The sequence below is a fragment of the Onychomys torridus genome, chromosome 9 (genome assembly GCF_903995425.1).
Source record: "Onychomys torridus chromosome 9, mOncTor1.1, whole genome shotgun sequence".
NCBI classification, from domain to species: domain Eukaryota; kingdom Metazoa; phylum Chordata; class Mammalia; order Rodentia; family Cricetidae; genus Onychomys; species Onychomys torridus.
Window position 1 is genome coordinate 89,715,326 of NC_050451.1, and position 24,790 is coordinate 89,740,115.

The 24,790-nt window shown below is 39.8% G+C and overlaps 1 protein-coding gene across 4 annotated transcripts in view; it reads left to right on the top strand.

The window, feature by feature from the left end:
* Lmo7 (LIM domain 7) overlaps positions 1 to 23,388 on the top strand; it is a 214,716-nt gene extending 191,328 nt beyond the window's left edge. For 3 of the 4 annotated variants that reach the window (XM_036199233.1, XM_036199235.1, XM_036199232.1), the window contains 15 exons: positions 862 to 1,023; positions 2,066 to 2,172; positions 3,098 to 3,158; positions 4,764 to 4,820; positions 6,843 to 6,868; positions 7,147 to 7,251; positions 7,776 to 7,868; positions 8,300 to 8,751; positions 9,566 to 9,631; positions 12,398 to 12,450; positions 14,774 to 14,987; positions 17,805 to 18,098; positions 19,986 to 20,094; positions 21,283 to 21,385; positions 22,631 to 22,727. In XM_036199233.1, coding sequence (XP_036055126.1) covers positions 862 to 1,023; positions 2,066 to 2,172; positions 3,098 to 3,158; positions 4,764 to 4,820; positions 6,843 to 6,868; positions 7,147 to 7,251; positions 7,776 to 7,868; positions 8,300 to 8,751; positions 9,566 to 9,631; positions 12,398 to 12,450; positions 14,774 to 14,987; positions 17,805 to 18,098; positions 19,986 to 20,094; positions 21,283 to 21,385; positions 22,631 to 22,653 — 1,925 coding nt within the window. In that variant the 3' untranslated portion in view covers positions 22,654 to 22,727. Of the gene's footprint in view, positions 1 to 861; positions 1,024 to 2,065; positions 2,173 to 3,097; positions 3,159 to 4,763; positions 4,821 to 6,842; positions 6,869 to 7,146; positions 7,252 to 7,775; positions 7,869 to 8,299; positions 8,752 to 9,565; positions 9,632 to 12,397; positions 12,451 to 14,773; positions 14,988 to 17,804; positions 18,099 to 19,985; positions 20,095 to 21,282; positions 21,386 to 22,630 lie in introns of all 4 variants that reach the window. The other variant, XM_036199234.1, reaches the window with a different exon arrangement.
* The last annotated feature ends 1,402 nt before the right edge of the window (positions 23,389 to 24,790 follow it).

The following is a 24,790-nucleotide window of genomic DNA, read 5'->3' on the forward strand; positions in this document are numbered from 1 at the left end:
TAGTACTTATCTGAAGACTTAGTGTAAAATTCCCAAGGATTATTGTGTTTTGTGGCAGATATATACAGGCCTATAATAGATCAACATGGGGGTGTTGTTGTTTGTAGTAATTTAAACCCAAGTGTGTCATACATGCTGGGTCCTCTGTCCCTGGTCACTCCCTGACAAGAATGGTGTTTTCTCAGTATTGTTAGTGTCTTATCTGTTATTTATTGTATGTTCAGGGTACTTTGGGACTTCTGCTGGATGCTAACTCCTCTCACAGCCAGAGTTATTATACCAAGGCAGACCCAGTAACTGCTAAGTTTGCCCTCAAGGTTGTAAACTACTGTGAGATCTACCCTATTTGAGAGGAGGTCCCTGTTTACATATTTTTATCATACAGAATTGTGTGTTGACATTGGCTCTTTCTTTTAAATTTCAAGACTGGTGTAATCATGGTACTTTAAGTGGTAATTTTATGCAGTTTGAAGGGACTCTTTCCTTCTACACCCCCAACCCCAGAGTGCTAATTGATGATTAATTAAAGTATAATATATTTCACATTTTTAATTTAAAAATAATTACATTTTTCTTTGTCCTTAGAAGAGTTAATTTTTTTTTCATTGGCTGAACTTACCATTTCTCCTTTTAATGTAAATGAAGATGCAGACTCTAAAATGAATAATGCCCCTGGTTCTTCATGTGGTGTAGGGACTCAGCTATTAGATAACGTATAAAGACCAGTGCTGTTTTTCTACTGGAAACAAAAAGAACTAGTTGAGAGGAAAGAGTCATTTTCCTTAACGTAAAGAAACAACAGGGAGCAGATCGTGTGGGTTCCTTTTCATTTGATTATTTACTTTACTGTACATTGTTTAGGTAGCCCAGCAGAATTTTCTCAGCTGCAGGTAGATGATGAAATTCTTGCCATCAACAACACCAAGTTTTCATATAAGGATACAAAAAAGTGGGAGGAAACCATGGCAAATGCCCAAGAAACTGGAAACTTAGTGATGGATGTCAGGCGCTATGGAAAGTCTGGTGAGTTAGTTTCCCTTTGTGTCTGGCTTGCTAAATAGGAAACCCCACTTTGGCGAGTGGTTGTAACAATTGGCTTTATTATTCCTCTGCCTTACCCCATTTTACTTAGCTTTGTGCTTGCAATTGTTTTGCCATTGTATTGGGACAAATCATGAACACTACCTCCGAATATTCCTCCTGAAAATGCTTCACTAGCAAATCTACTGAATTCAACACCGTTTGACCAGACACATAACTGAACTGGCTGAAAGCAAATGCTAATTAAAAGCAATATATATCTGTTCCCAGGAGTCACAAAGCTGAGCATTAAGAATGGCACTTTGAGGTAGGCAGTGGAGGCATACACCTTTAATCCCAGCACTTGGGATGCAAAGGCAGGTGGATCTCTGAGTTCGAGGCCAGCCTGGTCTACAGAGTGAGTTCCAGGATTTCTGGGGCTACACAGAGAAACCCTGTCTCAAAAAAACCAAACACTACCCACTTCCCAAAAGAAAAAGAAAAAAAGAAAGGCCCTTTGATGTAACTTTGTCTGCCATATTTAACTGTACTGCTGTCATCCAGCTCACAGTAGGACATGTTTCTCTCATAGCATTCTAAACTGCTGTTTACATCTTTGTGTTTCTGTGTCATAAGTGATGTTTAGATGGGAAGGGGCATTAAGACTTCAGACCCACAAGTTTTTGATGTTGGCATATAACATGAGTTCCAGTCTAGGAAAAGAATCAGCACATTTGCTAGTTCTCTTGGGACTACCATGATTTTTAACCTTTGGGTTTTGGGAAGGTGGTCTGCTGGTAAAAGCCCTAAAGTCTCCATGTCGTTGACACACTATCTGATTCACCTGTCTGACTGTACGTCTGTCTGTCTGTCTGTACATTTTGTATCTGTGCATTCAGTAACTTGATTCTTTCCACTTCAACATCTATGTGCATTCATTACTTGATCTTCATATGCCAATCAGACTGGGGCAGAGACCAGCCTCCCCTGCCATCTATACGGCAAAAAACCCTCAATCTTACCAGTGTGGCTACCAAAATTATAGGTTCATCTGAAACCAAGTGGACTGATACGACTTCAGGGATTTACAACACGGACAAGTCTTCAAGTCTGTCGGTAACAACTGATTTCTCTGAAAGCCTTCAGAGTCCTGTAAGTAGAACAGAGTAACAGCAGAGCTGTATGTGGGGAAAGCAATCGGTTTTGAAACTATATAAAATATAAATAGGTTATACTTAATAAATAGACTAAAGTGTAGTCTTGAAAATACCGGACACTTTTATTAGCAGCCTTTTATTATTGAGTTATGTAATGATAATGTCATTCCATAATATTGCTCTGCAGGTATTTCTCATCAATCTTTCATCTTTACAATCATGTCTCAGATCAGTATGAATGAGAAATAGCAATTGTGAAAAATTACATGCTGTAAATTATTTATGTTCTGTAATCTATCGGTAAAATAGAGTCACTCTGTATACCATGAAACCTCATGAAGCATTTTAATTGGCTTGTGTGTGTGATTAAGACATAATCAGTTTCATGAGTTGATTTAAAAAGCAAAATGCAGGAAATTAAAAAAATTTAAAGCAATATTTTTATATAGTTTTTTAAAAACTGGTTTCTATTTCTAATCAGAATTCATTTTAATTGATAATTTAAACTTTGAACTTTTGAATAAACTTATTCAAAAGGAAATATTACATTTTTAAAGGATGGACTTAAACGTTAAAGAATCATAAATGGCTATTTTATTATTCATAAATATAAGCCAAATACTCATAAATTCATAAATATAAGCCAAATGTATGAATATTTTATCTATCCTGCCTCTTAGAATATTAATGACTGATTAAACTTATGGTCATTTTTGCCTATAGCTAGTCATTAATCCTTTCACAAGTATTAGAAATTAATGAAAAAATTGCTTTTAGTACACATAAGAAGCTGTGAGTAATGAATCAATATCCTCAAAATCCCATCTTGTTTTAAGATATTTTTCCCTAATGAGAGATGTATTATTTAAGCTCAAAGTCCAATTGGAGAGAATGTTAATTAACATTTTTACCCTTTCCAGTATACTGAATCCAAAGAAATGAATGGAATTCATGAGGAAAGCAACACCTTTGATTCAAAAGGTAAAGATCATTCCTGAATTACTTCTGTGGGTTCCACAGGGTGAGTTATAGCTCTCCAGTTCTGCCATAAAAATTAATATATGTGAGTGAAAGAAAGCTGCATGCAGAGCAAGTTGAAACCAAGATTAGCACATAGATCCGGTTGCCACCAGGTGGGAAGGAGTCAGTTCCAGCATGGAACAGTTCAGGAGCTACAAATGCAAATTTGGCAGCAGGCTCTGGAGCTCTGGGTCCCTGTGTGCCTAAGCCAAATAAGAACAGGTTTTCCTAGAGCCAGCAGCTTCCTGGCTATGGAGTTGTTGGCAGAAGGGTCTTTATTAAAGGCAAAATGATAAAGTTTCCTTTCTCTCTTCATTATTCTGGAAAGGACAAATGTGCAGTGGCAGAGAACCACCACCAACAGTGACAGTTGAGAGAGAGGGTCGCCTTTGTTTGTCTGGAGAAGGAAAGTGGCGGAAGTATCCAGGGTATTGTTAGAGTTCTCACTCTCTTCTCTGCTTTGACCATTCAGAAATCATGTAGCTACCGAATGCTATGTGCTATTACTTAGAGATATCAGAACGATCTTTCAGGTCCATACAGGCAAGAAAAAGGCCAGAAGAGGCTGCAGGTTTTACATCATCAGGCCAGGCCTCCTGTAGTGGGGCTGTGTTTGCTTTGGGGACTTTAGACACAGTTGGGTAGTTTGTAAATATGTTGAACAAAGCTGACTAAGGTTTCTGAATTTACCTCTCCTCTATGATTACTATCTTTGTCTTTCATTTCTAGTCACTAGAAGCTAGGACTGCTGTTTCCCCTGTCAACAGACTTTTAAAATAAATGTTGCTTGTTTTTCTTCATGATACTAAAATCTAAGGAATCCCAGTTCTGTTCTTCTAATGGCCCAGGTAGTAGAGCCAATTGATAAGACACCTACGTGGTGACCGTGTGACTCTATGCAGGGCTAGCTACTTCAGGATTAGTTAGATAGTAAGCACCAGCCACTATCAGGTGATATCTACAGTTTGCACCATGGTTTGGGGACTTGTCTGTGAGAGAAGTCAGATTGTGTATTCTTTTTCTTTCTCTTTCTGACTAACTTCCAGTAAGCTAGCATCTGTCTATTCTTAAATATTACCCCGAGATAGTCCAATCAAAGGTATATTAGTTTTAGCATTTGTTTTCATTTGCTCGTTCTTTAGGTTGTATCGCTTTTGATGTCTTCTTCTCCAGATACTTTTAAATTTCCCTTCATCATGTTGTAAAAATGCTTTGGTAGAGATAATTTTTGGTTGATTGACCTAAGCAAAATGTGTTTTCATTTCTCGGAGGCCTGTGCTCTAACGTGATGGTATGGTTCTCCTTGCTGTGGAAGTCAAATGCTATTTACTAAACATAATTAATAAAGTATTTGTTTTTTTTTACTAATTTTAATGTAGTGCAGACTACTAAAATATGTGTGTCTGCCCTGAAATAATCTCTATGTTCAGTGGCTACCAATTTTGTTATTTAAAAAATAACATTGCTATAGCTTGGAAAGGTATACCCATATCAAGTGTCATCAAATTTACCAGTGGTAAGAAATTAAAATGAATGATGGTATTTATTTTCTTGTTTTTCAACTAGCATCAGAATCCATTTCTTTGAGAAATTTAAAAAGGCGGTCACAATTTTTTGAACAAGGTAAACTGTAAAGCTACCTCTCGTTTGCTCTCGTGAACTTGTCTCTCCACTCTTCCTTGTAGTCTGTGGTTCTGGGCACCAAGCTCCTTCCATCTTGCTGTTGTTATGACCAAGCAACGTAACCCGTTTCCGTTCTTTCCCCAGGATCACCAGGCTTTTCTTACAGCTCATGGGTCTACCTCTGTGGTAATGGGTCTTTGCGTGTCCTTTGTCTAGCTCTCCAGGTGTTTCTCTCTTTTAACCTCGTGAAAAAACAAACAAACAAAATATTCAAAGCAGTTAGACGCTGTTAAACACACGTGTTTTTCCACTGGGTCACAGTAAGAAATGAAGAATTTCATTTATGCCTTACTGCTTCCTATCATTTGCACAGTGTTAAATTACACCAACATATGTTTGGTCAACTTACCAAAAAAAACCAGAACCCTGTTTTTGGTCATGGGGAATACTGTTGATGAAGGACAGAGTTACTTGTCGCTGTTGGAATGACGGTGGAGGGCTGAATGACGGCTCTGTTGATGTCAAAGGAAATTCAACATAAAGAAAATTTGGTTGCCTCTGAGCACAGGGGCATTGTGAGACCATCTATGTTGGTGTAGCTGTGCACAGCTGCCTTGTGAGGTGTGATGCATGTGGCTTTTCTTCATCCTCACATTTGTCTAACTCTCTGTCTCCTGAATGTGGTTCCAACTCTGTTTTGCTATGAAGAACTTAAAAGTAATAGCTAACATTTTTAGATGCAACATCACAGAAGATTTACTGTTGCTATCTAAAAATGTTACTATTCCTTTAAAGATTAATGGAACATTTCAAAATTCACTTTATGATACCTACTGGGTTTGTGTCTGTTGCATTTATTGCCTAATATTCTTCCTAAGGTAGATTACGTTTCCACTCAGACCATAAATAGATTTTATCAGCTGTCTTTGGTGTGTTTGATTCATAGTTTTTCACTAAACTCACTATTTTCTGTGGCTAGTCAACTGAAGTGATAACACACTTGTAATAAATCTGGCTAAAACAAAATAATTCCTCATCTTTTGGCTTTCTCTTTTCTTCAATGAGCTATTTTAGAGAAGAACATTTTCCTAAGTCTTAAAGCAATTTTCTTTAAATAGTTATGTAAGTGAACAGTTTATGTGACAGCTGAGAATTCAGGAACCTTTCTAAATACTGTATAATAGTATATTTTCTGAAAATTCACTTTTCTATAATTGTATAATGTGTTGACACACATTACTATAAGCTCCTTAAGGATGAAAAGAATAAGTTAGTCCAGTGTAGTCATACACAGCTCTAATACAAAGGCTAGGCAGGAAGATTAAAAGTTCAAGGCCAGCCTGAACTAAATAATGTCTCAAAATAGTAATAAAAAAATTAGCCAGGCAGGGTGGTCCACACCTGTAATCCGAGCACATGGATGATGGAGGCTGTGAAAATTCAGAGTCAGTGTTGGCTTGAGGTCAGACCCGGTCTCAGAAAACAACAGCAAGACATAATAATAATAATGCCTGATAGTTTATACATCATACTTGTGTTTCAAATAGTAGAAGATGAAAGGTGTCTTGAACTCATTTTTGCCATCATACCCGTTAGAAAGCAGCTCATTAGCAAGGAGACCTGGAAAATAAGAATAGCTGCTGTCATATTTTTGATGAATATTTGCAATAATTGGGCTTGGGAGATGTCATAATGTTTATGTTCTTTCCCCCTATGAAGCCTAACTATGAGACACTTTAGTATCAACAAAGCCTCTTATGAAAGACTCACCAAGTTAGCGCTGTTCCCTAGAGTTTGGGGCCCCAGCGGTTCCTGCTGTTACTAAATTTGAGTTTGGGAGCCGAGTACAGGTGGAGCTGAAGGGAAAGGCTGCATAGGTGACTGAGTTACAAAGAAAGCTGATGTCACTTGGCATACCAGCAGAGGCAGCGCGTGATCGAACGCCCTGGGCAGAATTACTCTGTAGAAATAGCGACTCACATTGTGCTTTTCTTCTTTCCTTGCCCATGTGCTGCAATGCAGGGAGCTCCGATTCTGTGGTTCCTGATGTGAGTATTAGACTTTTGTAGTTGGGAATCTGTGAGGGAAGTTTGGCAGGACTGGATTACCACACAGTGATATTTCTCACATTGTTTTAAGATACATAAATGTCGATTGGGTTGTAATAGTCTATGCTAAAAAGATTGACGTTGAAATTCGAGACCATGTCTTCTCTGGTATGGTTTAAGCCAGCATAGATGAATAATTGATGAGTGTGAAAGAGTTTCAGCAGATGACTCAAGGATGTCGCTCTGTGTTTACATCTCTTGTGCTGCAAACTGACTAGCTTCCAGTTCCAACCCTCAATGCTCCGAGTCGCTGGGCATGGGATCAAGAGGAGGAGAGGAAAAGGCAGGAGAGATGGCAGAAAGAGCAGGACCGCCTCCTTCAGGTAACACCACACATCTGGGGGAATGGGGGGGCCTTAGCTCTCTGGCCAGTGCCTACCAGGGTTGAGAAGCCGGATGGGAAAAAAAGCAGACGAAAACCAGCATCCTCAGCACTAACAAACCCTTTGCATATTGTGTGCATACTTTGCATTACACCCTTACTTTCCCATTTTGATAATTGTATGAACTGTCATGAACCCCTATGGACACTTTGGAGACATGAGGGGCTCAGTCTGCAAGAGGCTCAGACTGTGAGGACTTGTCCTTGTCAGCAGAGGACGTCTGTTTTGCCATCAGTCTCCCTTATCCTAGCTTGGAGGCCTTAATGAGTTACATCAACAGTAAAGCTTGGGCAGAGGTCTCTTTCCATGTGCCTTTTTTTTTCTCTCCTTCAGGGACTAAACTCTGATTGGTCACATGAAAGTTTTATTTGGAGGTTTAGAGATAACAGAATTGTTAATGGAAAATATTCTGCCACCCATGAGAAGGCAACTGTGATTAATTATTATGCCATATTTGCCCATAGGAAAAATACCAGCGTGAGCAAGAGAAGCTGAGGGAAGAGTGGCAGAGGGCTCAGCAGGAGGCGGAGAGAGAGAATTCCAAGTACTTGGATGAGGTAGCATGAAGCATGCCTTGTTTCCTTCCTTCTCTGTACCTTCTGCAGAACCTAGGCAAGGAGCACCACACCCCATTTCCCTGGACACGCTCTCCCCTCTGTAGCTCTTTGGAATATATATTGAAGTCTCGTGAGCTGGAAACTTGCTTTGGTATTTTAACTTCTCTAGTAGTTTTTCTAATGTATCATCAAGTAGATATGACCTAGAACTTGAGTGGTCTTTCTGCTCTTAGACTTCAGTTATTCACATGGTTTCTTTTTTCTTTTCTTTTCTTTTTTTTTTTTTTTTTTTTTTTTTGGAGCTGTAACTATCTTCTTGGAATTCTGGGATGCTTGCCATTGTTCTTATCTAGAGCTGAATCTGTGAAATGACAGAGACACAGATGGTGACGTCTTTTTTTCTTTCTTTTTTTTTTAAACTGGCTACCTAGGAGCTGATGGTTCTAAACTCGAACAGCATTTCTCTGAGCACGCGGGAGCCTGTGGCTTCTACCTGGCAACCCACTTGGAGTGAAGGGTCCAAATCTTCAGACAGGGAAGGAACCCGAGCAGGAGAGGAAGAGAGGGGACCACTGGAAGAGGATGCTGTTTGTGAGGACCAAAGTCAGAAGCTGCAGGAACAGCTCATGCTTGAGCAGGAGAAGAAAAGGAAGGAACAAGAAGCTCAGGAAGAAGAGCTTCGGAAACAGCAGGAGGCTGAGGCCCAGGCCCAGGCCCAGGCTGAGGCAGAAGCCAAGGCCCTTGCAGAGGCCCAGGCCCAGGCCGAAGCCCAAGCCAAGGCCCGTGCAGAGGCGGAGGCCCAAGCAGAAAGACGAGCTGAAACACAGAAGCACCAGGCAGAGAGGGAGCGAGAAACTTCGGTGAAGATCTACCAGTACCGGAGGTCTGTCCCCATAGCTGAAGGGCACCGAGGAGTTTCAATAGCCCTGGCTTTGTTTGGTGCACTCTGTTTTGTCTTCCCTCCTCTGCCATTCTTGCTTCACACAACGGAAGCAACCAGTTCCCAGGAGCCTGTAAACCACAAACAGCTGTGTGCCCCTTTAATGCCCACAGCTCTTGCATGGGTTCCTGACATGTTAAAATGCCTTGCTGAAGCTACAAAGCTCATGTGAGCTTTGTCTTGGCCTAAGAGCATGGCTAAGAGCTTTTGCTCAGTATTTAGGCTCTTCCCTGGTTACTCTCTCCCTTCCTTCTGTGAAAATGCCAGCAGCTCCTGCCTTGGACTTCAGGGTTTTCTGTTACCTCTGAAAATGACTTCCCTCCATATGTATGGCCCACTCATTGGATTTTAATGTCTACCCTGACATTACCACCTTAGCCTTTCCAGAATACCCAGTTTTGCCTCCCCATCATTTCTTTCTACACTGCCCTAGCTTGCATTCTTTTCTTCTGGGCCTGCCTACCCTAAGAAGATGTGTTATAAAGCAACAACTTAAAAAATAATTTCTGTAGCCCTAGATCATTGCCAGAACTTGGAGCTCCCACCCACCCCAGTGGATACTTATATAGTAAATGGGTGACTGGACATAGCAAATGCCTGTAGGTTTGTTTTCTGTAGCAACTGAGTGAAATGCTTGTCTAGCTCTTAAGCTGTAGACAGTTTGCATAAAGAGACCAGAACACTATTCTGATATCCCTAAAGTCAGGAAATGTCTTAAAATTTTGTATTGTAATAAAAAAATTTTCCTTACTTATAGGCCTATTGATTCCTATGATATACCCAAGAGAGACGAGGACTCTTCAGGGCTACTTCCCAGTGACAGGTGCGTGGACTATTGCTTTCTCCTTGGTTGATACTAGTTGGCTTCAGATGAATGTTCTTCAGTTCACCTAGGTGATCTGTAGAGCTACTATAGCCCTTTGTCTTGTGGAATACAAAAAAAAAAAAAAAAAAAAAAAAAAAAAAAAAAATCTTGAAGATTGCTCTTTGTATCAGTTAGTTTTTGCTGTGTAACAATTAGTTTTAAACTTAGCTTATGATTTTATGGCTCAGCATTTTGTGCCGAGCTCACTTGGAAATTTTGGTTGTTTGGGCTTAATCACTTATCTGCTGTTAGTTATCCGGAAAGCTCTGCTTTGGGGAGTTGGTGGAAGTGTCTGGGGAAATGAGAGTGACTATAAGCCAGTGGAATCATATATGCATGGTGGATGGGCAGAGAAGAAATAGAAATGATAGTCTTCAAGACAACTGAGATCTAAGTTATTGTGTAAACTAAAGTCAAAGGCTGCTTCAAGCTAGAGTCATCTGTAGGTGATGTATATTTGTAATCTCAGCACTCAGGTGGCTGAGACCGAAGGATCGATGTGAGTTCAAGGCTAACCTAAACAACATAATGAACTCAAGGCCAGCCTAGAATACAAAGCAAATCCTTGTCTCAAAAAACAAACAAACAACACCAACAACAAACAAATCAGAGAACCAAAAGCTATGTTACTCTCCTGCCTGTGGGAAGAGTCACTTTAAAGACAAGTAGACAAAAATGTCCCTTCTTGGTCATTCAGAATTAAATTCAGTTTTTGAGACAGGGTCTCAGTAGGTGCTCCAGGCTTGCCTGGTGCTCGCTGTGTAGCCCTGGCTAGCATTCTTCCCACACAGATGTGTGTCACCTTATCCTTCCCACACAGATGTGTGTCACCTTATCCTTCCCACACAGATGTGTGTCGTCACCTTATCCAGGAGATCATTTGCTTTAAAAAGGCAAGAAGAACGGGTAAAGAGTGCCTAAAAATGGTTGTTTTTAGGGAATCTGATGAGAACTGTGACCTTTCTCTTAGACTTTATGATTGGGACCACTGATCAGGTTTAGAAAGGAAAATAGGAATTCAGCTATCAGAAAAGATACAAGGTACATGTGCTTAAATTTTCTGAAAGCATTAAGCTTCAATATTTTCAAGTAATTAAAAAAAAAACCTTTGCTGTTTTGAAAACACCGAGGACTTTTGAATAGCTCGTCTATAAGTATCCAGGCTGTAGGCTCATTAGCCTTTGCTTACAGGGCTGGCTGGCTTCCTGCAGGATACTCGCCTTCTTCATTAGATACAAGGAAAGAGGCATATTTACTGGCAACCAGGGCTGAGGAGAAAGGCAGAGCAGGAATAACTAGGTAGGAACGACAGATAATAGTTAGATAGAGAAAAGCCTCCTGATAAATGGCCTGATTTTGGTGAACTCTCCAAAAAACTAGAGATCGTTAAAATGTCCCCTCCCCTCACTCATCATTTCATTCATTTCACATACTTTATTTCTCATCACAACTCCATGAGAAGGTGTATTTAGTCCTATTTTTAAAATATATAATGAAACAGAAACTTACATAGGTTGACGGTTAGCTAAGAGCCCTGAGATGAGAAAAGCTAGGAATCACCAGTTTATCAACTTTTAGAGTTTAAACCTTCATGCATTGCTCATCTGCCTGGAATACAGGCAGTAAAAAGATAACTAAGAAAGAAAACAAACCAAAGGTCGGAATTGTGATTCCAGCACTTGGGAGGCAGAGGCAAGGTTTCTCTGTAAGTTCAAGGTCAGCTTACTTCACATCTATCTTTTAGACCTATGATGAGATTTATATAATCAGGGAGTATACACTATATACAATATATTATACTATACTATATAATATAGAATACTATAAATAGTGCTAATATAGTATATAAATACTATATATATAAAATGTAGTATATACTTTATAGGCAGTGGGGAGTACAGCCTGACATCTGGTGACAAGTGTTTTCTTTGTAAATACAGGTATGATCTGACAGATGTAGCTGTCTTCCAGTTCTAGCACATTATCATGCATTATAGGCTATTACACAGGACGCAGATATACACTTTATATACATATGCACATCTGTACATGATATTGTTACTACTTCTGAAGTTCAGCTAATTTAGTAGAATGAGAAAATGAGTTTTCCCTTTTATAGACCTGAAAATAGCATTTTTCATAGTAAACTATACCTATACTGTTGATATGACACACTACCTATTTTGAATGCCAGGGTAGCATTTGGCAAATGGATGAATGACGTGTGGCCTCCAAATGCCTTAGGCACCCACACCTTGATACCAGGCGGTGTAGAGGAGGCAGGACCGGCTGGCTCTGAATGAGCTGGTGGCTGGTGCAGGAGCCAGCCTGGGAAGAGCAGTCTCCGATCATCTTAGGTAGAAGAGGGTCCCACATTTTGTGTATTTCCAGCATTTCTTCTGTTTTCTGCTAGTTTGCATAATAGGAAAATTTCCTGGGCTTAAAAATAAACACAGCGCCCAAAGACATAGAAAATAAATATCTATTTAAAAAAACCTTTGCCAAGTGTAGTGGTGCAAGCCTTTAATCCCAGCACTTGAGTGGCAGAGGCAGGTGGATTCTGTGTTTGAGGCTAGCCTGGTCTACAGAGTGAGATCCAGGACAGCAAGGGCTACACAGAAAAACCCTATCTTGAAAAAAACAAGCAAACAAAAAACAAAACCAAACCATCTTTTCTGGAATAAAATAAAAATGTTAAAACATATTTAATATATTCTATTTTAGGAGTAAATCAAGATCCACTACGGAACTGAACAATGCCCCCATAGAGAAGAATGGTATGTGTGATTTTTATATTCTAGTTTTTTTTCTTTTTAAAGCACAGTTACATATTTGAGTGGTCATATGCTATGATTAGTATATTTTTAAGTGAAGGAAATTTAGATTCATTAATAATAGATGGTTAACATGCTATTTTGAGTATCTTTAACAAAACAACTGTCTTGTGTTTGGCTTTTTTTTTTTTAATAATGGAAAGTATACTGCACTGGGGTATTTGAATAACAAAGAAATATGTGGGAAATTTGCAAAGAAAATGTTGACACTGCTTTGCATAGTAGATTTTATCTTGCAGCTAAGGAATGAAGACAGGAAATAATGCAGAGGACTTACAAATTTGAAGCCTTTCATGTAAATGGCAAAAGGTCTGAAAATTTAGTGATAGGGACTTTTCACTTCATGAAAATCATTTGGAACTTGGAGCTTGATATAAAATATAGTTCTGATTAACCCCACGTAACTGAAATTATATAAGTAAAGAAAAAGCCCTAAGCAATAAGCATCATATGTAAGGGTTTGCATAAGCAAATTATTGGTGCGTTATGCACATATAGAAAAGTTCAGGTAGGGATTGAGCAGACAGACACTTTGGCTCTGTCAATGACCTCTAAGAGAATTCACATCTGTGATGCCAGCTATTTCTGTTTTTAAATGAGTAAGTGAATAATAGTTTGTATTCCATGTATTTTCTTTGAACTACTGAGAAGAAATTTTTAAACATTTAAAACTCATTATAAAAAAGTCATTTTTTTTTTTCCATTGACCTGGGGTGTGGTGGCAGATGATATGTATCTCTGGTCAAAGCTCGTAGAAATAAGTTTTCATTAGGATAGGTGTCAGTATCATCAGGTAAATAGGATCTTCGGTTATCTCTGCCCTATTTGACATCCTAGCACTTTGGATCCACCTTTCCCTTTAGGAAACACAGCTCTAAACAATCATCTTCTCTTATGTCTACATCTAGCAGATACTTCTAATGTGGTCCCTCTCATCTTTGGATCATTCCTATTTGAACTTTCCAGCTCTTCTCCCTTGAGCTTCACCCTGGCTATTGTTAACATTATGGATTAAGTGTACTTGTCTTGCATGACATGCTTTTAGCCTGTGGTGTTTGTACTCTGCCCTGAGTGAAACCTGGCTGTTGGGGTGCACCTGTGGCCATCTGAAACAGCTGCTCGTGTGTCTGTTTTATGTTTCACTTGGAGAGTTGGTAGTGTGTGCCTTCTCCCCTGGGCCAGGCACATGTCCTTGAATTAGCAGACACTAAGAAATTATTACATATTTGATGGGATGACTTGGTCATGCCATCAACCTAGTTTTAAAATGAAAAAATGTTTTATTTAAAGCCAGCACATTAATATACTAAGTGTAAGTGTGTACTAAAAAATAATGACAAACTTCTGGGGCTCGGTTCATTGCTTCCTTGAAGGGGTACCTGGACAAGCTAAATATTCTGAAAATGGGTGATAACAATGAATTTAGGGAAGAAAAAATCCTTAGTTAAAATTTTGTAATCCAAACAAAAGCAAGGATAATGTCTCCAGGTTGTATGTATTTTACATAAATAGGAATTAGTCAGTAAACCCTGGGGATGCAAGCTGACTCAATTGCTACTAATAAACCTAATAATTATATTATAGTTTATAAATTTCTTAGAGCACAAACAGATTTGATAATATTATGGACAATCATTTTCTCTTGTTCACCAGGGCTATGTCAGTGACTGAACAGTTCTACAGTGTGGTCATGACTTATTCTGTGACTTATACTATGGACACTTAGCCCCTGTCCATTAGAGATGTGTGCATTTGTGTGGTATTTTCCCACCCTGGGTTGGGACAGAGAATCTATTTAGAGGAAAATTCCCTGATTCCCCGCAGACTCTTCTTAGCAAGCTTTCAATGAGTGCACTTGATGGAAAGAAGGAGAATTAGATGAACATTTTGTAACTGAACATTTCTGGGGAGGGAGGGGGGAGGGGGAGAGAGGTAGGGAGAGGGAGAGGGAGAGGGGAGGGGGGGAGACAGAGAGACAGAGAGAGACAGAGACAGAGAAAGACAGAAAGAGAGAGAGTGTGTGAATGCGTGAGTGAGTTAGTGTGTTTTTGTGCACACTCCTTGGGTGCTTCTGCACGTGGAACTGGAATTTCTAGGAAGAGGAGGCAGCTAGCTGCTGTCTGTTCTCCCATAGACATCCTGCTGGAGATGGATGGTGTCAGCACAGATGTGTAGTGTTGGGCTTGAAGTTGCGCTGTTTCAGAGGCTGATCCACTAACATTTCTTGTGTACTTACATCGAAGCTTTTGATATGTTTTAAATTTAGGAAGCAGCAAATATTCAGACCGAATTGGGACTACCAGCTTTTCACAAAGGAGCTCCAAGAAGGATCAGCCCCCGTCAGAAGCAGAGTTGGAGAGACAGCAAATCCTTCAGGAAATGAGGAAGAGGACCTCTCTCCATAATGACAACAGCTGGATCCGGCAGCGCAGTGCCAGCGTAAACAAAGAGCCCATCTGCCTGCCTGGGATCATGAGAAGGTACAGACAGTTCGTGGGCACTTCCTCTTTGCTGGAGGCCCATGTCTCAGTCTAGACTTTTTTTTTTTTTTTTTTTTTTTTTCCCAGTGAGCTATCATCATAACTTCTGCGTACTCAAGTTTTGATGGGAGCGGGGAGGAAGGAAAATTACTGAGTGTCAGAGGCCATCAGTTGTGTCTGAACCATCTCATGTAAACTGGGGGACAGTGTTTTGAAGTAGGCTCAGTTACTCTGTTTTTTTTTTTTTTTTTTTTTTAAATGAAGACCCGAGTTGAGGCAGGCAAGCCAGCTGGACAAGATCACATCAGGAATAGCTTCTAAATCCAGATATGGACTTCTGAAATGGGATTCAGATAATTAAGCATGAATTTCACCCTTTCTTCTGTGTTACGCTGGAAGGGAAGGAAACCTACTTATGCTCATAATCAGACAAATGGCTAGGTTGGAAACATGATAATTGGGATCACAAAAACTGAAAACCTAATTTTGCAACTTTTAAGATGGTAAATATGTATGCACAAGTAGCAGTGAGTGGGTGGACATTCTAAGAGACCTATCTTGGCATATAATACTGCAGCTGCTCTGTCAGTGTTCTAGCTGAGCTAGGGAAATTTATTTGTAACATGTTTCAGATAAAGAACTAATTATTTCAATATATAAATAGCTATTTTAAAACCCAAAGGTAAATCCTAGTAACTTTATCTACATGTGTATTTATGTCTGTCTGTACCTGTATCATCTAAACTAGACAAGTGGCATGAGTAGGTATTTCATAGGAAATAAATAATCAGTAAATATATAAAAATCAATATCTCCTCAAGGGACAGTGATAGATCCTTTGTTATGACATTTTCACAGCATTATGAGATTGATTAAACTGGTACTGGCAATGCATAAGAAAGTAAGAATTCTTTTTTTCCAATGGATTCAATAATTTTTTCCACAGTAAATTAAGAAAAGGTGTACATTTCCTTACTGGGGTTCTATCTTCTGGGTAGTGTTCAATAAACACAAAGATAAAGATAAGGATACACAATATTGGATATATTAAAAAAAAACCCTATCTACCCCTACCAAATTGCTCTCCTTCCTTCCTCCCTCCCTCCCTTCCTTCCTTCCTCTCTCTTTCTCTCTCTCTTTCTCTTTCTTTCTTTCTTCCTTCCTTCCTCTTTCTTTTTTTTTTCTTTCTTTCTTTCTTTTCTTCCTTCCTTCCTTTCTTCCTTCCTCTCTCTTTCTTTCTTCCTTTCTTCCTTCCTTCCTCTTTCTTTCTTTCTTTCCTTCCTTCCTTCCTTCCTTTTTTCATCATTCCTCTTTCTTTCTTTCTTTCTTTCTTTCTTTCTTTCCTTCCTTCCTTCCTTCCTTCCTTCCTTCCTTCCTTCCTTCCTTCCGTGTTTTGTAATTTTCTTCCCATGGGGCTTCTGGAGCTGCCTCATGGTGTGGCACTCACATTCAGAAGGTCCTCTTTCACAGTGACAGTTCCTGACATGGAAATGCTTATCACTCTCCATGCATATCGTGTTTGCCAATGCCCTACACTTCAAAGTAGCCACATGGTCAAATCCAGCGTCAGTGAAAGGGGCTAGATAGGAGAGAAGATACAAAAAGGCATGGTTCTTGGGGGACCATTGGTGTATAGTCTATCACATAAAGAGGCATTAACATGATTCAAGATCATATATATTAGATGGCAAACAAGTTATTTTAAACTGTTGTAAAAGAATAAAAACCATATTGTTCCCATTTGCTGAAGAATGCCATATAGTGAGTGCATCTATCTATCTATCTATCTATCTATCTATCTATCTATCTATCTATCTATATGCATGTATTAACTTACATATACAAATTTGTGTGTATGTGTAAATATTTCCTTGTATCTCTGAGAAAAATCTGTAAGAACTCACAAAGGTTGTGACTTTGGGGGATTAGGGAATGTATAGAAAGTGAGGGAATGAGGAACCCCTTGCCCAGAAGCCCCTTTCATGTTTCTGGACTCATTCTCTGTGTAGTAATATATTGTGATACATGTGATGTGAAGCTAAAAATAGCTGTATTGTTTAAGCTTCTGGTAGGAAGAAAGTTTTAAAAGCACTAACCAAATCACCTAGAATGTTGCTCACAATTCAGAGCTAGCTATTGTAGAATAGGCAAATCCTGTTTTCAGCATGTCTTCAGTCCAAGGAAAGAGGCTAATGACTGTTTCCAGTCATGTGGACATTGAACAGTTGTTGACACATAAGACTTGGGATGGTGAGAATGTCTGGGAGGCAGGCTTGGGTTGCAGTGGAGTCAAGGGGGACTTTGGTTTGAAGTCAGAACCTTACTCCCACACTCCTGGTTTGGTTAAAGGAACTTCTATGAGATTAAAAACAACCTTGTATAGTGCTGTGACGAGGAAGTTAAATATGTCTGTGGAAATGTCTAGCTTAATGCTTATTATATGCTTAAAATTTATTTTCTGGTTGAATTTTGAAGGACTGAGGTTTGTATGTCTAAACTGTTTAAGATTTAAGGCATGGGTGACTGCCTTTCTAGTATTTGCTTTTATTTAAAAAATAGTTTTCTTCCCTCTTTGATAGTTGGTCTTTGGTCTAAGCACCATGCTAAAGAAGGTTACTTGAGTATGACATGTCACAATATCTCTGGTGCAGAACAATTTTATTATTAAAAGTAATTGTGTAATTGCATTCAGATTTATTGCAGCCTAGGATATACATAAAATGGGTCTTACATTGACCCCAATGATACATTGCATCCAATGGATGATCTCCAGTTGAGTGGCTCATCTTACTCCTGTGACTTCTTCCTGTGTTTCAGAGGGGAGTCTCTGGACAATCTGGACTCCCAGCGGCCCAGTTCTTGGAGGCAGTCTCCATGGCACAACCAGCCTGCAGGAGTCTATGCCTCCTCTTCTGTCCAAGACTTCAGTCGCCCACCTCCACAGCTGTTGTCCACATCAAACCGTGCCTACATGCGGAACCCATCCTCTGCTGTACTGCCTCCAGGGGGCCCAGTGAAGGCCATCATCCCAGGCCCTGCCCCCCCAGGGTCTCCCACCCCACGAAGCCATTCCCCTTCAATGTCACAGTCAAGCTCTCAGCTCCGTAACAGGTGAGGCCCCTTTTGTTGTCCCCTTGTCTTAATTTCAAGTGTGTTTCTTCATTAAAACGATGCCCAAATTATCCAGTAAAGAAGAAAAACTAGTCCTTTTGAGTGCATGAAATTTGATGTTCTTGTATCAAAGCAATTGAGAGGGCTTTCTTCTGCCTCTGTCTGCTGCCTGCCTAGTGTCTACAGATGTCTGGGAAAGGCACTCGAGACTCAACACGTCTGCATGTTGCCAGGCTCTTTGTTGCCTGTGCTTTTGGTCAGTGTCTCAGCTGGAAGTTTTCTCTGAATAGATCACCATGTGGCATCAACCAAGGATAGAGTGGCTCACAAATGCATTTATATTGATAAGTAAAAGCAGTGTATGAGTGTCTGACTTTTAATGGCACTCTACTAGAAACTCATTGGAATGGAGTGTGAAGAAAAGCATGATAAATACGCTTCATAGCCTGGGCAGTTTTAACAAGCTAGATTGATCTTGCTTTCTGAGTCTTGGGTTGCTTCATCTGTTACCCAGTCTGCCACCAGTTTGCTCTTCATCACTTGATTTCTGCAGTCCATATGTTCCGGGGTGGGTGTAAAAGTTAGGTAGAGTCAGCCGGGCGGTGGTGGCACACGCCTTTTATCCCAGCACTGGGAAGCAGAGCCAGGCAGATCTCTGTGAGTTCGAGGCCAGCCTTGGCTGGTCTATAGAGCATGATCCAGGACAGGCACCAAAGCTACATAGAGAAACCCTGTCTTAAACCCCCCCCCCCAAAAGGTAGAGTCTGGAATAGCCCCTTGCCCTGGGCCATGGGGTGATGCCCTGATGTCAATGTGGGCTGTATTTTCAGGTCTTCACAGCTTCTCCAGGAGTCAGTCCTCTGTTTTCATCCAAAAGGTGTTCTAGTTTCCATCACAAATGTAAATGATTAAAGGTAGAAATCCATCCATATTTGGATATTTTAAGCTATTAATTTATAGACTTAGATAAGAATATATATGTATATGAAGATATATATTAAAATAATGTTACAATTAGCAAGAGCTACAAAATATGTTAGAGAGTTGAATGAAAGGAAAGGGGCCAGAAGGCCTCATGGTCAGTTTCTAGGGGTAGATGGAGTTTGTAGAGGAGAAGGACCACCATTCACTTATTCTCCCACTGTGGCCCCATATGTGAGAGAGGACAGTGGAAGAGCCCAGGGAAGGTCTTCGTCTGGCAGACTGCTCTCTTCACACCTGACTCTCAATAGCCATGCATTCCCTGTACTCCCAGTGGTGCTGTGGTGGTGTGCTCCTTCTTCAGGGATGAGAAAGTAAGGAGGTAGGTGCTTTCTTTTTAGCACCAGGAGAGACCAGCCTGAGATCTGAAAGCAAAGTGGGAATCCCCATCCCTGACTCATTGGCAGCTCTTGGGCTATGATGACATCATTCTCAACAGAAGTGCAGTCAAGAAAGCATTCCTATTTCTAACCAGAAAATTGAAAAAGAAGGGGTGAAATGTAAATGTGAGAAGGCAAATCACAGAGGCTCTGGTGGACCTGAGAATGGGATGCTGTGAGTGGAATTTTGTAGATGAGTCAACTGAATTAGCAAAAAGATGTAGCAGATAAGGGATACTGACGAGTGCATATGTGATCTCAGGGGATTGGAATCAAAGTCCCAAATGGACCAATCACATTGAAGTCGTTCCTTTAGGTGAACAGGCATCAAGGTCCCTAGAGCCTCCGTCGAGACAGGTCAAGGTATAATGATCTTATTTTGCTGGCTGCTGAGAGTTTTTTCTCCCACAGATATAAAGAGCCTTTCTTAAGTTATGATCATTTCTGCCAATGACAGTGTGACTTTGAATGCCAACCTTGCACAGCATAGGTGAAAGCCTCCATTCCATTCTTGTTCCACATCTAGGTCAGTGAGTGGGAAGCGTGTGTGCTCCTACTGTAATAACATTCTGGGCAAAGGAGCTGCTATGATCATCGAGACTCTGGGTCTTTGTTATCATTTACATTGTTTTAAGGTGAGCCTGAGACGAAGAGCTTGCCAGCCGCTATGCTTTGCTTGGAGAGCGCATGGCTTCTATGAGCCACTGGGTTGTGGATGTGCCACTAACAAGCTTGGCGCTGTTATTTGTCAGTCTGTGCTGTGCTGGAATCACAAATTGCTTGCTGCTACTTGGTTCTCAAATCTGGAGTCTTCTTATGAAAGTCAGTCTGGAAGCCCTATGCTTTTTGTAGCTCTAATCGGCTCGGATCCTATAATAAAATTTATGGTGCATTGTGTGTTCTCTAGCATGCTGCCACAGGTAGACTTAAAATTTAATTCACCAGCATTATTAGCAGCACAGAGACATGCAGTTATCAGTGTCTAATGGATAGATTTTAATAGTGTCTGGAAGGAAAACCACTGTAAATATTTTTATAGTTGCACAGCCTGCTTATCCCTGATAGTGTTTTTGTATACAGAGAAGAGTCCAGGCCGTAATTCTTTGCTTTACAGTATCTGTCTATGAACACATTGGTTTAATTCTTGAAATTTCACTGGGCCAGTAGAAAGTCTCCCCATTTTTGATTCAAGAGTTCCAAAGTTAGCAGCATGCTAATCATATAATCATATAAATGTGTATGTATAAACCCACGTACAGCAGAATGAATCAAAATAGTGTTTGAACACCCCTCCCCCCACACACAGAAAAAAGAGACAAAAACAGAGAAATACAGAGAATGCCAAAGTCCCTAGCCTTGACGTAAGGCACCCCATGAATGCTTGCTCATCTAGTGCTCTGGGGACACTGGGAGAGGCCAACTCTAGACTAGAATGCCAAAAACCCAAATTCTATTTTCCTCCTGTTCATACATGTTATGTTAGCCTTTATTTCCTTGAAACAATGAAGACTAAATTTCTTTAAGCCAATTAGCAAATTGTTTTTGTATTTCTCCAGCCCCAGTATATTTAGAATGGTCATCTTTGTTTTTAAATTTTGCTTTATGAATTCTTAGTGTCTAATCTGGCAGGCTTGGTTTGAATCCACTGTCTTTTGGTCTTCTCTACCCTTTGCTTTGCTGTAATATACCCAAGAGTTCAGGAGCTGCACTCTCTAATCCTCCCAGCCCACTTCTGCATATCCCTTCATCCCATGCATCTGCCTTCTGAGAGTGCTCCGAGCTTTCTGGAATCACCTGACTGTACGCTTTCTTTTGTGTGTTAGTGTGTCTCCTGTGAACGTGACCTCGGAGGCTCCTCCTCAGGAGCCGAAGTCAGAATCCGAAACCACCAACTGTACTGCAATGACTGCTATCTCCGATTCAAATGTAAGAGAGCAAATCAAAGAGAAAATTTCTTGTCTTTTGAGGAGACCACGGGTTCCCATGCCTTTCCCTGAGCCTGTAGCCACCTCCACCTCAGGTTCACTACCATAGGATCCTGGGTTTCAGAGGTCATAGTCTGTCTCCTTCAAAGAGTCTACCAAATCCTAGCCATCTAGAGGAGGTTATGGGGTAGAGGAACTGAAGGGGGTTATACCCAGAAATCAGGACCTTGACTCTGGTTTGCAAAGATCCAGGAGAAACTTCTAGTTACTCCTGGGCACAGAATAGAGGTTAAGACAAGTCTGCTTTCTGATTAAGGCTCCATTTCTCATCAGCTCATTTCTATTATCTAATGATGAGTTCTTATTTATGTGACTTATAATGTAATCAACTCTGCAAATGATTGAACCTAAGAGTCACTTTCTGCTTTATGTTAATACGTAGCCATGTATCCATACATGTATTTTTGAAAAAGAGAGCCTTGATTCTGTTTATATGGTGTTTCAGTGTCATTGAATTAAAAAAAAAATTTAAATGCTACTTCTTACTAAGCATGTGTTTGAGCGTTGTGAAGGATAGGGTAGCATAACTCGGTTGTGTGTTTATAGCCTCAGCAAGACAACAGTTATTGCTGTATATCATTTTGAACCTTGACGCTGGTAACATGTTTCTTCCTTGTTGTGAAAGGGTGTTACAAGTGGTATCTACAAACCTATTGCTTTTGAACTCAGAGGTATTTATATGGCCCCTTATATGAAGCGTGTTTGGAAATGATTTGAACTGGTCAACTCTCTTTTATTTGTCAATGGCTTCTGAGCCTTCTCTCTGGGCTGTCCAGGCCTCCCTGGGACATGGACCCTGAAGTTGGGAGAATGTCAAGGCTGGGCATGGGGTCTGGTGGGGGGAAGTGTGTATGTGTGTGCACTTTTCTCTTTTAAATCCAAAGCCAAATATAATTGATTTTTGGAATCATTGCCCATGCCTTTTCTCTCCTTCAGTACAAATAATAGAGAGTTGAAAGTATTTTTTTTTTATTCAGCAGTTAATTTTTACTCTATTTTACAAATAAAGAATTCTAGACCCCCAGAGGCTTCGATTTGCCTGCCTTTATCCTAAGACTGCATGACAGGCAACTCTTTCTACCTCACTGGGCCACTCTGAGTGATGACTGCTGTATAGCTCCAAGTGCTGATGTCCACATGCTTTTGAATCTGAGCACTTTCCTCTCTTCTCTCCTTGCCTGATCAGCTGGACGGCCAACCGCCATGTGATGTAAGCCTCCATTCGGCAGCACTGTTGCAGATAGAAGAGGAGGAGGCGGTGGCTGCTGATGCAGAACTATAAATATGTCTTGTATGTTCCCCCTCTTTTTAAAAAAAAGAATAACCTTTGCCTCATTAGATGACACAGGAACACTGTAGTGTTGGTAGGACCTGTATTTTTGTTGTTTATTTATAAGGTGATTATGTGTGTGAGGAAGTGAAGTACTTGCCTTTTGAATTCGGCACCCTAAAAGCACAAGCAGAAAACAACCCCCAAGAACTTAAAAAAGTACTTTTAAGGCTGATGATGATCTAGTTTGACCCTTTAGTGGTGTTTTGAAGAGGGTATTTTATTTTATTTTTTTTAAGTTCTTAAACATTATTTGAAATAGTTAATATAAATATGTAATTGTGTTTACTGTTTACTGTAATGTATTCTAAGTTAATGTGGAACCATATGAAAAATTTCACTTAAATCCACCCATAAATTTGCTTTTTTGTGGTTTTCTTTACACAGAAATAATCCAATTGAAAAATAATTTTGCTTATGTCATATTTTATTTGCTTGAGGAGGGCATTCTATTTTCTTTACAAGGACTGTTGTTGCTAAGCAAATATCAGTAGAAAGCTGCTTATTTTCAATAATAAAAAATAACCATGGTTTGTACACCAGGAATTTTCTGCAGAAACTAGTGAGATTTTCTGTTCAGTTGCCTTTGTAAATAAAATTGGTGATGCATTTAAGGAGTGGTTCTTTTTTTAAAAAAATTATTTGTTGAGTTATTAATTTACTCATTTAATGAGTTTGTGTCTCTTGCAGTCCTTCTTTTAAAAGTTAAAAGTATCTGATGCGTGTGTGTGCGTGTGTGTGTGTGTGTGTGTGTGTGTGTGCGTGTGTGTGCGTGTGCGTGCGCGTGCGTGCGTGTGTGCGTGCGTGCGTGCGTGCGTGCGTGCGTGCGTGTGTGTGTGTGTGTGTGTGTGTGTGTGACAGGCATGTTGGTGTCCGTGGAGGCCAGAGGAGGGTGTGAGATATCCAGCATGGGTCCTGGGGACTGAATTCAGGTTCTGAACGAGAAACAAGTGCTCTTACCTCCTGTACTGACCCCTTTCAAGTCTTTGAATTGTATTTCAGTATGTGTACCTTCTTGATACTATATCTGATGTGTCTTTACTAAGGTACAGTGGACATATCATAAACTGCAGTATTTATATTTAGTGTGTATAGCTTGACAAATTTTGGTATGTGAATTTCTGTTCAACTACTGCCACAACCATAATGGCTCTGCAGAAAAATTTTAATCATAAATTTTAATTCAGATAATGTTATGATTTTTAACGCTTTTTTATGATGATGTATGTTGTGAACTGTTGGATTAGTTTTAAAAATCTGTTATTTTGTCCTTTAAGGAGTCTAGAAAATAGAGCAAAAGCAGTAGTTTTTAAAAGAAATTTGGATAAAAAATAAGTGATGTAAAACTTTAGTGTGCTTTGAATAAAAATATAAGGACACTTGGATTCTTTATAAAAATGTAAACAGAGTGAGTGAGAGGCTTAAAATATGTAGTTAAGTGTTTATGTGGGAGAAAAATAAAAATTAGTTCCAGAGTTTTTTGTTGCTGAGCAACTATTTTTATTTCCAGTTATTAAAGTACTATGTACTTATTCAGGAAAATTTGCCAAATGCCCCATACTGTTTAGCTTGCAGGCCCAAACCCCAATGAAAAGCAGCAGTCCTTGGCCTCATTCTGCAAGCAGACGTTTATTCCGCATTCTTAGCTAATACTGCATGTTCCCCATGTTCTTATCATTTCTTCTCTCCTCTCCCTTTCTTCATACCATAAACCACACCCCTAGGGCTCTGTTTCATTTTCTTTTCTTTTTTATTGGTGTTTATATGGTGTTTTAAACCCATATAGCCATGGGTTTCATGAAGATACTTTTATCTGGGTGTCTCACATACTTTGGTTGTGCTTACCCTCCATTATCTCCTCCTTTCCCCGGACAGGAGGACCTCTACTTTCATGTCATTTATAAGAATGATTTTGTTTGTATATAAAATGTAGTGTCTACAAATGAGAGAAAACATGATGTTTGTCCTAAGTTATTTTACTTTAATAGGATGGTTTCCTATTTATAGCTATTTTTT